We start from the raw sequence: 15,000 nt of genomic DNA on the forward strand, positions 1-15,000 counted from the left end.
ATGATCCGCCGTGTGCACTATCCGGCATTATCCCAAACTTGTTTTGGAAACAGGTCTGCCACAAAGAAAGAAATTACAAATATTGTGAAAATTGAATTAGCTCCCATTTACTTCGCTGTTTGCTGCAGTTGATCACTCGTAGTTAACTTCCTTAAGGCCTCCTGTCCTAGAATTTTTCCCTTTCGTTTTTCTGATTTTGACATGTATATGAATCTGTAGTGCGTGGCTAACTATATGAACTATGTTTTCTCTCGTTTGTTAGTGAATGACGGGTTTTTTGCTTAAGATATATATTTTTAGAGTTATTGACTTGGTGTTACTTTGGTGATCGGACTTGAATGTTAACTGCTTTAATGTAAGTTTTTTTAAAAGACTGTTTTATCTCGCTCTTCTAAGGGCCTGCTTGCTACTTCGAATGTCTCGAGAAACCCGAACCTTGTAGCCTTTTAAGATTATATTGAAGGTCTCATTTGTCTATTTGGAAACGAGCTTGGACTCGCCTTTAGTTACCTTTTTGTTTCCATTCCAAGCAATCACCATCACTGGTTTTTGTAAAGCGGCTTTCACGGCTGATAAGCCTACAGAATGATCCCAGAACGAGGCTTTTTCTCTGTCACCAGGCAACCGCCACATCACCCACTTACTTCCTAAGCCATCCGTCATCTCGCCGCTGGACAACATCACCGTAGAGGCTTCTTCTACTGCTAAACTGCGCGCGTCAAGACAAGCGAACTGGTTGCGTTTTGAGATCTTTGGAGTTTTCAGCTCATCAGTGTTGTAGTTGGACACCAGCCATTTGTGGTAAATGTTGCCGACTCTTCCACTAATTTTGCCGACAAGAGTCCATCCTCCATTTTTCATATCGCAGAAGGTCTGGACTGCTGAGCTTCCTTGTAGATCTGTTTTGATCCAGTAAACGCCATTCTTTGCGCGCGGTTTGTTGTTGACAAGACTGGCATCATGGATTTGCTTGCAGGAGTCTGCAGGCAGCTTCTTGTCACCCAGAAGAGCACTATTCGGGAAGAAGAATGGCTGGAGCAACCCCAAAGTGATCTTCGGATGTTTAGCAACCAGAAGTGTCACCTTGATGTTGTCGTACAGTGTTTTGCAGTTGTAGGGAGACCGGGCGCAGCCCATTCCTAGGGTTCCCGCAGGTATCTCCCATTCTTTTTCCACTTTCAAATTGTTAAGAACCAGTTTGCCATTGACCCACTGCCAAAATCTGTTTCCAATCACTCGATACTTGAGATGGAACCATTTGTTTAACTGAAAGGCCGTGGGCAACCTCCCTCTATATTTCCAGCTGCCATCTTTGTTATTAGCTTGAGGCCTCAAGTAACAGTGATTAGGAGCTCCTAGATAATATTGTAGCCACCATCCTGTTGTCTTGCTGGGATTCACATTACTCAAACGTAGAAATGGTCCAGGCGCAGTGATTTTTAGTCCACTGGTCTCCATCAAGTCAAGCTCAACCTGCACATCTTTCCAGTGAAACCCAGTTTTGAGATAGACTCCGACCTCCACATTATCGCTGTTTAGATTTTTAGTTTGCATTGTGCTTCCTAGCAGTCGCCCGTTTTGCACGCTCCATTGTCCCCAGGTCTTGACCCAGTCTTTCTTTAGCGTTGAACTGGAGAAGTCGTCATAAAAGGCATACACCTTGTCGAGATTCTCCTTGGCGCTGCCGCTGACCAAATCACCCATCACCAAGGAATATGAGTAACCATCAACATTGTTAGCTGATATAGGAGCCTGCAGTCTGAACTGTACAGTTGCGGACTCTGTTCCCAGGCCTTTAATGACGCGATCTAATTGGACATGATGTCGTCTGTTGTCATGGTAATAGACTCGTAAGTCATCCCCGTCGTTACGTGTTAATCCGCGATCAATCAGTTCTCGGTGGTTTACTGAGAAAAAAAAGACGGATGTCTGAGAGAGTTCAACGAAATAAAAAGTTATATTTGATTGTCCAGTGAAAACACTGCGAAGACTCGTTTCTCGTTAACTCAAATGCTAATACGACAAGTTTATTTTAATCTACAAAGGTCGAATTTGTGTATTAGAAAAATACGCCTCACTAGTATTAAACTTTTATTTCAATAATTACTCTTTGGGATTTTATCCATAGACTCGAAAGATTGCAAGACCTTTTACAGCACAACTAGTAACACAACAGAAAAGTATGGTCGATTTCATTTCAATGGTCCCACTTTAGGATTTTATTCGCAGATAGCGTAATAACATAACTACAGGAAAGCAACCGCTAAGTAGCTTTCATTGGGATAGTCACGCCTTTCGTATTATCCAGTCATTAAATGCTCTTGTGCAATATGTCTGAACCACAGTAAGTGAAATTTCCAATTGAAACATCATAAAGGAGAACTGATGTTATACGTTTTCAGTCAATAGCGTTCTTAAGTAATCATTGAGCGTAGAGCCAAGCTGTTTACTTTTGCTTCTATCATTACAAGATTGCAGCTTCTCTCAAAGTAACATTACTATAGAATATCACACTAATATTTACCTGGTACAGTTATAGTGTAGTGTTTTGGAAGAGCGGACTCTTTGGCTTCTATTTGCACCTGTATCTTGCCAACCCTTCTCGCGAGACAAGTTTGATTGCGATTCGAAGTGTTCCCTTTGGCTAGCTTTTCCAAAAGTTGCTGAACTGGTTTCACCAAAGCGATTTCTTCTTCAGCGATTCTAGCCAATTTCTCAGCGTCTTTCTCCATGGCGGAAGCAAGATCTTTCTTCTCGGTAAAGGTGTTCAAATCCAGAGTTAATTTGTAAATCAAGGAGTCGATCTGGCTTTTGGCGCGGTGTATCTCGTCGTGTTTGGAGTGATTTGTTGACTGGTATTTTGCAGAAACGCCGACTGCAAAGATCAAGAATGCCGTAAATGCGTAGACACGATACAGCTGAAAACCCATCATAGTTTCAGGCAATGCCCTTACAAGCTCGTAAAATTGTTTTTGATTGGTATGAAGGAACACAAAAAAGGACTACGACCCCAGCTTATTATGTTATTATTTATATTATATGGCCATACAAGTTATTTTTCATGAAATGTATATGGGGGGTAAAAACATGTGTTGGCCTACGTATTTCACCTGTAGTTAATCATCGTAGTGAAGTGTGATCGAGTTTTCGACAGGATAGTTTTCGATAAAGATCACTAGCTCAACGGCTTGTTACCCCCATTTAACTTTCTTAGATACAATCTAAGAAACCATCGCCGCGTCCGTACAGCGTTAATACCATGCGTCCGCACAGATAGCGCGAACAACTCTTTTATCCTCGCTGTGAATTTTTATTTAAAATTTTAAGTCTAGTCAGTAACATATATAAGTACTTCTTATATGCCTTTTTGTTATTATTATAGCTATAATGAGTTTATTAGAATTCTTATTGTTACATTTTATACTGTATTTATTGTAAATTATTGCGTAATTCATCCTATGGACTGCGAGGCAATTTTAACAGAGCTTCTTTCCTATTCTGTTCAAAAGAGAAACATCACCTAATACTTCCCTTTGATTGCCCTGGTTGCGGAAGATAACGCTTTATTTTATCTTAGTCTTTGTATCGTGGCTATTGTGTATAGCTATTTTCTGTCTAAGAACGAATGTACTGCATTAGGCATCGTGATGTTTATTAAGAGATACACCCGTATGTAAATTTTGGTCGAGTTACTTTTGATGAACGACAGGATGATATGGATGGCGCAGTGGTGACAGCACTCGCCTCCACCAATTTGGTTCGTGTTTTTCTTGTTTTCTTGTTTTTTTTTTTTTTTTCGTTTTTCAATATTTCTGGGAAAGATGATTTCGAACTAGGACTCGAGGACTCTAGGACTTGCATTTTATGGTCAATTCTGGAAGTCTCGCTAATATATTTTTTTCCCGAGACGATTACACGATTATGTACACTCTGGATGTCACTGTCTAGAAAACTTTCCTTTTTTCAGTTCTCGTTTCCCCCCTAACGAATTTATTTATTTATTTATTTGCGATGTTTATACAGGCAATCCAATTCAGCAACGCTGGTTTAAACGAAGCATAATATCGGCAACGTTCCCTCAGTTTCCGTATATCGTTCGCTGTGTTTTTTCCACACAAGTTTGTTGTGCTTTTCACGCGTTGAGATAGGTAATATCGGAGGTGATAAGTAGAGGAACAAAATGTCTTCTTGTTATTATAAGATTTTTCACTTATTCACTTTAGTGTTGGCACAAAGTGATGGATATTTATCCCTTCGCCCCCCTGGCTGGGTAATTATCAGTCCACTTCTAGTCACCTCCATTTCAGGGAATAAATGTTAAATATTGACAGGCTCAGTCGGTTTTGACTTCAACTGACAAATCATTGCCAATCAATTTATATTGGTGTATTCAGTGGTTTTTTTGCGATGGCATTTTTTGAACAAATGTGTACTTATGCAAAGATGAAATGGATTTTTCACGAAAACGAATAACTTGTCTTCGGATACGCTTCCTGAGGAACGTTTGGACAAGATGAAGAAAGGAATCTTCTACTCGGCCGTTCACGCCTTCGTGTTCGACAGAGTTAAGAAAAAAATGCAAATATTGGTAGGGGCTTAAATCGAATCCTGCAATTGATGCCCCATGTGGCTTATTTGTGGATTTGCTGGTAGATGCACCGCTCTTTGCACATAAATGTGGAAATCATGACCGTCTTGAGATTTAAGGAAAAGTGGCAATGTTTTTTTGTTCGATTAACCCTCATCCTTTTTTGAGGCTAGCAAAGAATGACGAACTCGAACTCGTCCCTTTAAACGGAGTTAAATTTAGAGAACTATGGTTTTCTTTCTTTGATTCATAGTGGACTCTATTCTTGGAAGGCTCACAAATTATTTTTTCTTGAAACGATAAAGGTCATAATTTATGCGTTGCAAAAAATCTTCCGGTGTGGCGATTATGTGCATGAAAACTCCGAACTTTGCTCCGTTCGTTTATGAAACTCTGGGTGTGTTGAGAATTTTTTATGACAAAACGCAAATATCAATGCAGTTCCCTCAGTTTCCGTTTATCGTTCGCTAGTTTTTCCCACACAAGTTTGTTGAGCTTTTCAGGCGTTGAGATAGGTCATATCGGAGGTGATAAGTAGAGGAACAAAATGGCTTCTTGTTATTATAAGTTTTTTCACTTATTCACCTAAGTGTTGGCACAAGGGAATGGTTGGTAATGAACATTTATCCCTTCACCTCTTGGCTCGGTAATTATCAGTCTACCTTTATTCACCTCCATTTCAGGGAATAAATGTTAAATATTGACAGGCTCAGTAAGTTTTGACCTCAACTGACAAATCATTGCCAATTTTGTTGTATTGGTGTATTCAGTTAATCTTTTTGATGGCATTTTTTCAACAAATGTGTACTGATGCGAACATGAACTTGATTTTTCACCAAAACAAATAACTCGCCTTCGGATAAAGGTTTCAAAGAAAAAGATAGTGTATACTCTTTATTTTCTTTATGTGCTTTTGAACAATGGTATATGTAGAGAATATTACAGGGGGAGGGGGGGGGGTGAGAAAATATGAATTTTATGTGTAAGTGACGAGAGATATTGTTCTTGCCACTCAAACATAAAATTCATATCTTCGAATTAACGTGTAATTTTCTTTTCATTATATGGGTAATAAATATACACGGCATGCATTCACACAAGTTATATTCTTATCCTTTGGGTGTTCGAGGCAATACAGCAAGTCAACTGAGTCAAAGATGATGATGTAATTAATGGCGTCATTGATGATTAAGTTATGCAACCTCAGTTGCGACAGGTTATAATTAAGGTGTGGCGTGATTTCGTATGAAATCATTTCATTATCCATGAGTATGGCATTTGATCAAAGTTACAAATACGAGCGTCAGTCTTGTATCGAGCGAAACTGAGAATGTATGAAGTGTCATATTTGAACTGCGTTTATGAAATGGTTTTTAGAAAGACTGATCATCGCTCCTATTGAAGCAACAGGCTTGAGAAACTCCAACCTTGTGGGGGACTCACACCTAATGTATGGTCGTGTTATTGTGCTGCCCTGGGCCCGGTTGTTCAAAGGCCGATTAACGCTAATCCCAGATTAAAAATTAACCAAGGAGTTCATTTCTCTAGTCCCAAATGCTGTTCAACGCTGATATTCGGCAAAACTTTACATAAGAAGAAGTGAATCTTGAAAAAGAAAAATAAGCAAAAGAAACTCTCACCAAAAAGTTGAAAACATGAAACAATAGTTTACGCTAATCCTGGATTAAGTTAATCGGCTTTCTAACAACCGGGCCCTGAGTTATAAACTAAGGAGTTTAAGATCTACGACAGCGACGGTCGACGAAACCGTCACCTCAAAATACAACTTTACTTTATCATAAGTCTTTCGCGATTATTCAGTCTCGTTCACGTCCTACAATATAGGCGAAGCATCCTAAAAATAAACTGGTACGAGCGGTTTCAAATGGAAACAGAGAGTGGAAATAGAGAATGAAAGATTCTCTGTTGCATGTTTACGTTGCCGTCAAAACCTCAAATTTGGTGATTTCACGTCGTCGTTATGCAGAGGACCGCAAACATACTTGCTAAAATCCGTGCTGCACGTGCAGCACGATTATTTATGCTCTTTTAATCAATGATATTATTGCTTTGTGGCGTTGTCGTAGTCGTAGCCGTCGTCGCTTCTTAAGGCCATGTTACACGAGGCAATTTTTCTTGCAACTCGCATCGCAACAAACGTTGCGTTGCAAGTTGCGACAAAAAAATTCACGTGTAACACCCCTTTTTGCAACTGCAATTGTTGCGTTGCGAGTTGCAAGAAAAGTAGAACGACCCTCTACTTTTCGCAACGTTGCGAGACAAGTTGCTTGCGTGTTACATCCCCTCTGCAACTCGCAACGCAATTTTGTCAGAATGGGCCAATCAGAGCTCATCATTCGGCGACTTAGCGCGTCCGCCATCTTGTTTGTTATTGTATGCGTTGCAAGTTGCGAAAGAAGTTGCCAACGTGTAACATACCCTCTGCAACTTGAAAGGTTTTTTATTCGTCATCGTTGCGTTGCGAGTTGTAAGAAAAATTGCCTCGTGTAACATGGCCTTTAAACTCGGAGTTTAAGAAACGACGATAACTACGGCTACGACAACGCCACAAAACAACGATATCATTGGTTAAAAGAGGGAAAAGAATCGTGCTGCACGTGCGGCACGCATTTTATTTCTGTACTCTGCATAACAGCAACGTGAAATCACCAGATTTGAGGTTTTAATTGACGACAACGTAAACGTACAAATTTGAATCTTTCATTCTATATTTTTACTCTGAAGCCGCTCGTATAAATTCAATTTAGGATAATTCAGCCACATTGTACGAAGTGAACGAGATGAAATAACCGCGAAAGACTTAGGATTGTGCAAAGTACACATTTTGAACAGACGTTTTCGTCGCCGTTGCCGTAGTAGATCTTTAAGTCCCAAACCTGGTCAATTTTGAGGTCATGTTTCTATTGCGTTAAGAGTGATGGTTTAATAGAGAACATGTCAAATGTTATGTATTTGAACTGTGGAATATAATCATTAATAATTAAAAAATAATGAATAATTGTTTTTTAAATGAGATGACCATTGCGGTTAAAGGGAGAGTATCCACGGTATTAGGCCTGGTAGCCCCAGCGAATGTCACCGTTTATAAGCCAATCGGAAGCGAAGTTACAATAGACCATATTCGTATTCCCAGTATTGGACTGGAACTAGCTTGCAATGGAGGCTAATGCGGGGTATATATTAAAAAGTATTTGCATTTGAAAAGATTCCCCCGCATTAGCCTCCATTGCAAGCTAGTTCCAGTCCAATACTGAGAATACGAATATGGTCTATTCCTGTGGGAAATTAACACGTGCGCGTGCAAATTTCTCGCTCAGTCATCTGCGAAGTCAATCGCCCTTAGCGCATTCATTGTTTTATATAATCAAGAAATTTTACACCTACGTGTAAATTTCCCACATGAATTATGACGTTGCTTCCGATTAGCTCATAAATGATGACATTGTTACGGCTAGATCATGCGCAGTACCGTGATACTCTCCCTTTAAGGAAACATTTCAAACAGTTAGAAAAAAACTTGCAACTGTATGAACTTGAGCCGAAACAAAGTAGATGTGATACAACCCTGCAGTGAATATTGGTCCTATAAGCAAATTCCGTACATAGATGAAGATAAACTAGTTGCGTTTTGTGAGCTTTTACGTTTCTAATCTGTTTGTTGTTCCTTAAATCTGTGCTTTTAGTAGTGGATTGACTCCATGAAAACTTGGTGTTTTTGTCCAAAGGGAGTAAGCAGGAACCCTCTCTATATTTCGTTTAAAGTGTTCATTGTTCGGAAAAACGTTTCTCTATAAGGGTTTGACCCACAACCTCTACACCTTATTTCAATCTCAAGGACGCTCTCCTGATAAGCAATGGTTCGTAGGCAGTAATCCGGCTAGCACGAAAAAGATGGTTGTCAAAATCTCGCTAATTTCCTTATTATAACGGGAATTGAGAGAAACCTTTTATTCTGTATTCCTTTTCGGTCCGAATTGTGGGATAAGATTCGTATACTTCTTTCTTCGTCCTTCCTTCACAAGCATAGCTGTGACATGGATTTTCCCTTAGAAAATGAGGACTCCACACAAGTGTTTCCCAGCACCATTTTATTGTTTTCTTTTTTTTTTTTCTTTTTTTAACAGCGATGCATAGCTAGCGCCAAAGCAGACTATTATAAATCGAACAAGGGAATCAAAAAGTGACCAAATCTCTTTTAATAGTCTTCACTGTTTTTCTAACATGCGTGCAGACAAGAATCATTCAGGATACAGGGTTTTTGAGATCTTGCTTTTTACCTAAGAGGAAAATCTTGTTGACTTAATTAATCTAACTCGAAAATGTGTTACCATTAAGCAGTTTTTATCACATAATTATGCATATTAAATCGACATTCATTAACCCTTTGACTCCGCGGGGTAATCAGCAAGTAAATTCTGTTCACCATTTAAATGAAATGTCAGTCAGATAGGTATTGAGAATGACGATAATTATCAGCTTAACGGGTGTGGTCTTGATATGATACCAAATTCTCATGACTACCCATCAAAGAAACCTATGGTACTAGTTAGGAGAATAAACGTTTCGATCTTTGGAATAAAGGGATTAAAATTCAACTTTTCTATTCCCTATGCGACAAAACTTGATGTATCTCTTATCATTGAAACATTAATTAAACCCTGGATCGTGTTTAGAAAAAATAAAGATAAATTCCACCGGAAAACAGGAAACGTATTTCGAAAATCATCATTTTATTATTTTAGTGTTATTCCCTGTTTTTCTCTAAAAAAAATTGCCAAGAAAACTATCAACATGCACAAAAGCAAAGCAAAAGTAACAAAAAGGCTGTCGTTTAGTTACTTGAGCCAGACGACCACATAAGGAGACTGGTGAGAGTATGATTTGTTTGGCCAATCAGAATCACTGCTTGGACTGTCGTAACCGTTGCTATTCTGTGACCAGCCATGCGCAGTGGAACCTTTTGACATCAGCCCAACAGCCATGCAGTTGTCATTTGTAGCAACGTATCCTGCAGTGTTGTAAGATGCATAAGGGTATGATCCGCCGTGTGCACTATACGGCATTATCCCAAACTTGTTTTGGAAACAGGTCTGCCACAAAGAAAGAAATTACTAATATTGTGAAAATTGAATTAGCTCCCATTTACTTCGCTGTTTGCTGCAGTTGATCACTCGTAGTTAACTTCCTTAAGGCCTCCCCTCCTAGAATTTTTCCCTTTCGTTAACTGATTTTGACATGTATATGAATCTGTAGTGCGTGGCTAACTATATGAACTATGTTTTCTCTCGTTTGTTAGTGAATTACGGGTTTTTTGCTTAAGATATATATTTTTAGAGTTATTGACTTGGTGTTACCTTGGTGATCCGACTTAAATGTTAACAGTTTTTTTTAAGACTGTTTTATCTCGCTGTTCTAAGGGCCTGCGCCCTACTTCGAATTGTCTCGAGAAATCCGAACCTTATAGCCTTTTTTAAGATTAGAGTGAAGGTCTCATTTGTTTATTTGGAAACGAGCTTTGACTCGTCTTACCTTTTTGTTTCCATTCCAAGCAATCACCATCACTGGTTTCTGTACAGCGGCTTTTACGGCTGATAAGCCTACAGAATGATCCCAGAACGAGTCTTTTTCTCTGTCACCAGGCAACCGCCACATAACCCACTTACTTCCTAAGCCATCCGTCAGCTCGCCGCTGGACAACATCACTGTAGAGGCTTCTTCTACTGCTAAACTGCGCGCGTCAAGACAAGCGAACTGATTGCCTTTTGAGATCTTTGGAGTTTTCAGCTCATCAGTGTTGTAGTTGGAAACCAGCCATTTGTGGTAAATGTTGCCGACTCTTCCACTGATTTTGCCGACAAGAGTCCATCCTCCATTTTTCATATCGCAGAAGGTCTGGACTGCTGAGCTGCCTTGTAGATCTGTCTTGATCCAATAAACGCCGTTCTTTGCGCGCGGTTTGTTGTTCACAAGACTGGCATCATGGATTTGCTTGCAGGAGTCTGCGGGAAGCTTTTTGTCACCCAGAAGAGCATTATTCGGGAAGAAGAAAGGCTGAAGCAACCCCAGATTGATTTTCGGGTCTTTAGCAACCAGAAGTGTCACCTTGATGTTGTCGTACAATGTTTTACAGTTGAGGTTAGACCTATGACAGCCCATTCCTAGGGTTCCCGCAGGTATCTCCCATTCTTTTTCCACTTTCAAATTGTTATGAACCAGTTTGCCATTGACCCACTGCCAAAATCTGTTTCCAATCACTCGATACTTGATATGGAACCATTTGTTTAACTGAAAGGCCGTGGGCAACCTCCCTCCATATCTCCCTCCATATTTCCAGCTGCCATCTTTGTTATTAGCTAGAGGCCTCAAGTAACAGTGATTAGGAGCTCCCAGGTAATATTGTAGCCACCATCCTGTTGTCTTGCTGGGATTGACATTACTCAAACGTAGAAATGGTCCAGTCGCAGTGCCTTTTAGCCCACTGGTCTCCATCAAGTCAAGCTCAACCTGCACATCTTTCCAGTGAAACCCAGTTTTGAGATAGACTCCGACCTCCACATTATCGCTGTTTAGATTTTTAGTTTGCATTGTGCTTCCTAGCAGTCGCCCGTTTTGCACGCTCCATTGTCCCCAGGTCTTAACCCAGTCTTTCTTTAGCGTTGAACTGGAGAAGTCATCAAAAAAAGCATACACTTTTTCGGGATTGTCCTTAACGCTACCGCTGACCAAATCACCAATCACCAAGGAATATGAGTAACCATCAACATTGTTAGCTGATATAGGAGCCTGCAATCTGAACTGGACAGTTGCGGACTTTGTTCCCAGGCCTTTGATGACGCGGTCTACTTGAACATAACGTCGTGTGTTTTGATGGAAATAGATTCGCAAATCATCCCCGTCGTTACGTGATAATCCGCGATCAATCAGTTGTCGGTGGTTTACTGAGAAAAAAAAGGACGGATGTGTGAGAGAGCTCAACGAAATGAAAATATATAATTGATTGTCCGATGAAGATACCGCGAAGACTCATTTCTGGTTGACGCAAATACTCTTAAGACAAGTTCATTTTAATCTACAATATTCGAATTTGTACATTAGAAAAATACCCCTCAGGAACTTTCATTTGATGAGTCACTGTTTGGGATTTTATCCACAGAATCGAAAGATGCAAGACGCTTACTGCACAACTAGCAACAAACACAACACGAAAGTATTGTAGATTTCATTTGAATGGTCCCACTTAAGGATTTTATTCAAAGATAGCGTAATAACATTACTACAGGAAAGTAACTGCTATGTGGCTTTCATTGCGATGGTCACGGCTTATTGTATTATCCAGGCATTAAATGCTCTTGTGCAGCGCAACTGAACCACAGTAAGTGAAATTTCCAATTGAAATATGGTAAAGGACAACTGATGTCATACATTTTCAGTCGATAACGTTCTTAAGTAATCATTGATCGTAAAGCCAAGCCATTTACTTTTGCTTCTATCATTGCAAGATTGCAGCTTCTCTCAAAGTGACGTTACTATGGAATATCACACTAATATTTACCTGGTATATTTATGGTGTAGTGTTTTGGAAGAGCGGATTCTTTGGCTTCTATTTGCACCTGTATCTTGCCACCCCTTTTCGCGAAACAAGTTTGATTGCGATTCGAAGTGTTACCGTTGGCCAGCTTTTCCAAAAGGTGCTGAACTGGTTTCAACAAAGCGATTTCTTCTTCAGCGATTCGAGCCAATTTCTCAGCGTCTTTCTGCATGGCGGAAGCAAGATCGTTCTTCTCGTTAAAGGTGTTCAAATCCAGAGTTAATTTGTAAATCAAGGAGTCGATCTGACTTTTGGCGCGGTGTATCTCGTCGTGTTTGGAGCGATTTGTTGACTGGGATTGTTCAGCGCTACCTGCACAATGTTCCAACACCAAGAATGCCGTAAAAACTGCGGCGAGATAAAGCTGAAAACCCATTTTGGACAACGCACTTACAATCTGAAATAACTCGTTTTTTATTGCAAGAAAGCACTACAAGTCTTTTCTATACTTATTATATATCATATGATATCCATTGGAGTTAAGCTTACAAGTTATTTTTCATGAAATGTATATCAGGATAAAAATAGGAACATCACCTAATACGTTCCTTTAATTGTTATGGTTATAGAAGATATATCTTTCTTTGTATACTACTTCCCCACCGACGCAGCACTACAGTTTCTTTAGAAACTACCCCTTCTATCTTTCTTGTTGTTGAAGAGTCTTTGTATTGAGACTGAGTTCTTATTTGTGTTGCTATTTTCTGTCTAACAGTGAGTGTAATGAGTCTGCACCATAATGTTATGTAAGGAGATACATGCACCAGTACACTATGTAAATTTTCGTTGATGTATCCACGATGAATGAAATGACCTTTTTTTAAGACTGATCATGCATAGCAAAGCGAACCTCGCCAAGACCATTTTCAATTTTAAAGAAAATTGGCCTTTTTTTTTTTTGGATTATCCCTCATCCTTTTTTGAAGCTGGCAAAGAATGATGAATTCGAACTCATGCCTTCAAACAGGGTTAAATTAGAGAACTAAGGTTTTTTTCTTTGATTGATAGTGTACTCTATTCTTGGAAGGCTCACAAGTTATTTTTCTTGAAACGATAAAGGTCATAATTAATGCGTTGCAAAAAATCTGCCAGTGTGGCGATTATGTGCATGAAAACTCCGAACTTTGCTCCGTTCGTTTATGAAACTCTGGGTGTGTTGAGAATTTTTTATGACGAAACAGAAATATCACTGCGGTTGCCTCAGTTTCCGTTTATCGTTCACTAGTTTTTGCCACCCAATTTGGATGAGCTTTTCAGGCATTGAGATAGGTCATATCTGAGGTGATAAGTAGAGGAACAAAATGGCTTCTTGTTATTTTAATTTTTTCACGTGTTCACCTCAGTGTTGGCACAAGGTGATGGATATTTATCCGTTCGCCTCCTGGCTCGGTAAATATCAGTCTACCCTTAGTAACCTCCATTTCAGGGAATAAATGTTTAATATTGACAGGCTCAGTACGTTTTGACCTCAACTGACATATTGCCAATCACGTTATATTTGTGTATTCAGTGATTCTTTTCGATGGCATTTTTTCAACAAATTCGTACTGGTGAAAATATGAGATGGATTTTTCACCAAAACAAATAATATGCCTTCAGATAAAGGTTCCAAAGAAAACAAAATATGCATACTCCTCATTTTCTTTATGTGCTTTTGAACAATCGTATATCGAGGAAACATTTAGACAAGACGAAGAAAGGAATCTTCCCTTTCTCCAGTTTTCGTACTAAAGGTGATGTTACACGAGCCGATTTTTAGCGCATTATTGCTCGCAACATTTTATCCCAGGCTCCTGCTTGACAAATCGTGGGCGACAAATATGACGGACACTGTTGACGTGACTAATTCCGGTTCTCCGTGGTGCATTCTGGGACGATGTGTGGGGCGGTTGTGATACACGCACCAGCTCAAACAAAATTCGGGCAGCAATGTTGCAGGTGTTTGAAAGCGCTTCAAAAACCTGCAACAGGTTGCCATAACAAAATGTTGCTTTAAAAATCGACCTGTGCGCCATGTTACATCAGAAAACTTTTGTTGTGTTATCAAATCGGTTCGTGTAAGATCACCGTATAGCGAAAATGCAGATTGTGAAGGGCTTAAATTGAATCCTGCAATTGTTGCCCCATGTGGTTTATTTACTGGTAGATGCACCGCTCTTGCGCATGAATGTGGAAATCATTGTATGCATTCACATGAGTTAAATTCTTACGCTGTAGGTGTTCGAGGCGATACAGCAAGTCAAAGATGATGATGTAATCAATGGCATCATCGATGAAGTTATACAACCTCAGTTACGACAAGTGATAATTGAGTTGTGGCGTGATATAGCAGAGAGTAACAGAAACAAACAGATTGAGAAGGTAACTATCATGAACACATTGTCATTAGCAACTGTCAATAATAATCATGTTGTAGCGTGCTCTTGTGAAAGATGAAAATTTAGTTTCTTAGCAACGGGGAAATGGGATTTAGAGTCCCATTCCGGACTCGAGCCAACGACATGCGAAAAACCGTCGTGCTCAAACCTGTCTGCGGAGCCTCTCTTGAGTCAGAAATTTTCGCCTTTGATACAGAAAGGCGTAGATAAAATTACATAAGATCACAGTAAATTTTGCATTTGCAGAAAATCACAGTTAGACGTTAATACGCATGACCAAACTCTCATTTGCTGGAAGTTATCTGCAGCTCACGTAGCGGACTGCAGCTGTCTTCCAATGAGACGAAAGAAAAAGTGTGCCGAATGATAAATCTTTTTCCTTTGGTCTTTGCAGGTTTCTTTGTTTGCTAAAGATCATTTCCTTG

General features: G+C 39.6%; 3 protein-coding genes across 3 annotated transcripts in view; 1 reads left to right on the plus strand and 2 right to left on the minus strand.

The window, feature by feature from the left end:
* The window catches only part of LOC137981500 (uncharacterized), a 4,217-nt gene extending 1,201 nt beyond the window's left edge, over window positions 1-3,016 (minus strand). The window contains exons 1-3 of the mRNA XM_068828598.1: window positions 2,525-3,016; window positions 511-1,907; window positions 1-55 (exon numbers count right to left, since the gene is read on the minus strand). The exon at window positions 1-55 is cut by the window's left edge and continues 1,201 nt beyond it. Of these exons, the coding sequence (XP_068684699.1) occupies window positions 1-55; window positions 511-1,907; window positions 2,525-2,933 (1,861 nt within the window). The 5' untranslated portion in view covers window positions 2,934-3,016. The remainder of the gene's footprint in view (window positions 56-510; window positions 1,908-2,524) is intronic.
* Window positions 3,017-8,728: 5,712 nt separating this feature from the next.
* LOC137982985 (uncharacterized) lies at window positions 8,729-12,695 on the minus strand. The gene is made up of 3 exons (XM_068830147.1): window positions 12,162-12,695; window positions 10,139-11,547; window positions 8,729-9,699 (listed from the first exon to the last, which is right to left on the minus strand). Exons 1-3 carry the CDS (start codon window positions 12,571-12,573, stop codon window positions 9,445-9,447), a joined length of 2,076 nt encoding a protein of 691 aa, XP_068686248.1. The 5' UTR covers window positions 12,574-12,695; the 3' UTR covers window positions 8,729-9,444.
* A 1,322-nt stretch (window positions 12,696-14,017) lies between these two features.
* The window catches only part of LOC137981918 (uncharacterized), a 4,486-nt gene continuing 3,503 nt past the window's right edge, over window positions 14,018-15,000 (plus strand). The window contains exons 1-3 of the mRNA XM_068828949.1: window positions 14,018-14,077; window positions 14,415-14,558; window positions 14,970-15,000. The exon at window positions 14,970-15,000 is cut by the window's right edge and continues 90 nt beyond it. Of these exons, the coding sequence (XP_068685050.1) occupies window positions 14,018-14,077; window positions 14,415-14,558; window positions 14,970-15,000 (235 nt within the window). The remainder of the gene's footprint in view (window positions 14,078-14,414; window positions 14,559-14,969) is intronic.

This window comes from Montipora foliosa, chromosome 13 (assembly GCF_036669935.1).
Source record: "Montipora foliosa isolate CH-2021 chromosome 13, ASM3666993v2, whole genome shotgun sequence".
NCBI lineage: Eukaryota > Metazoa > Cnidaria > Anthozoa > Scleractinia > Acroporidae > Montipora > Montipora foliosa.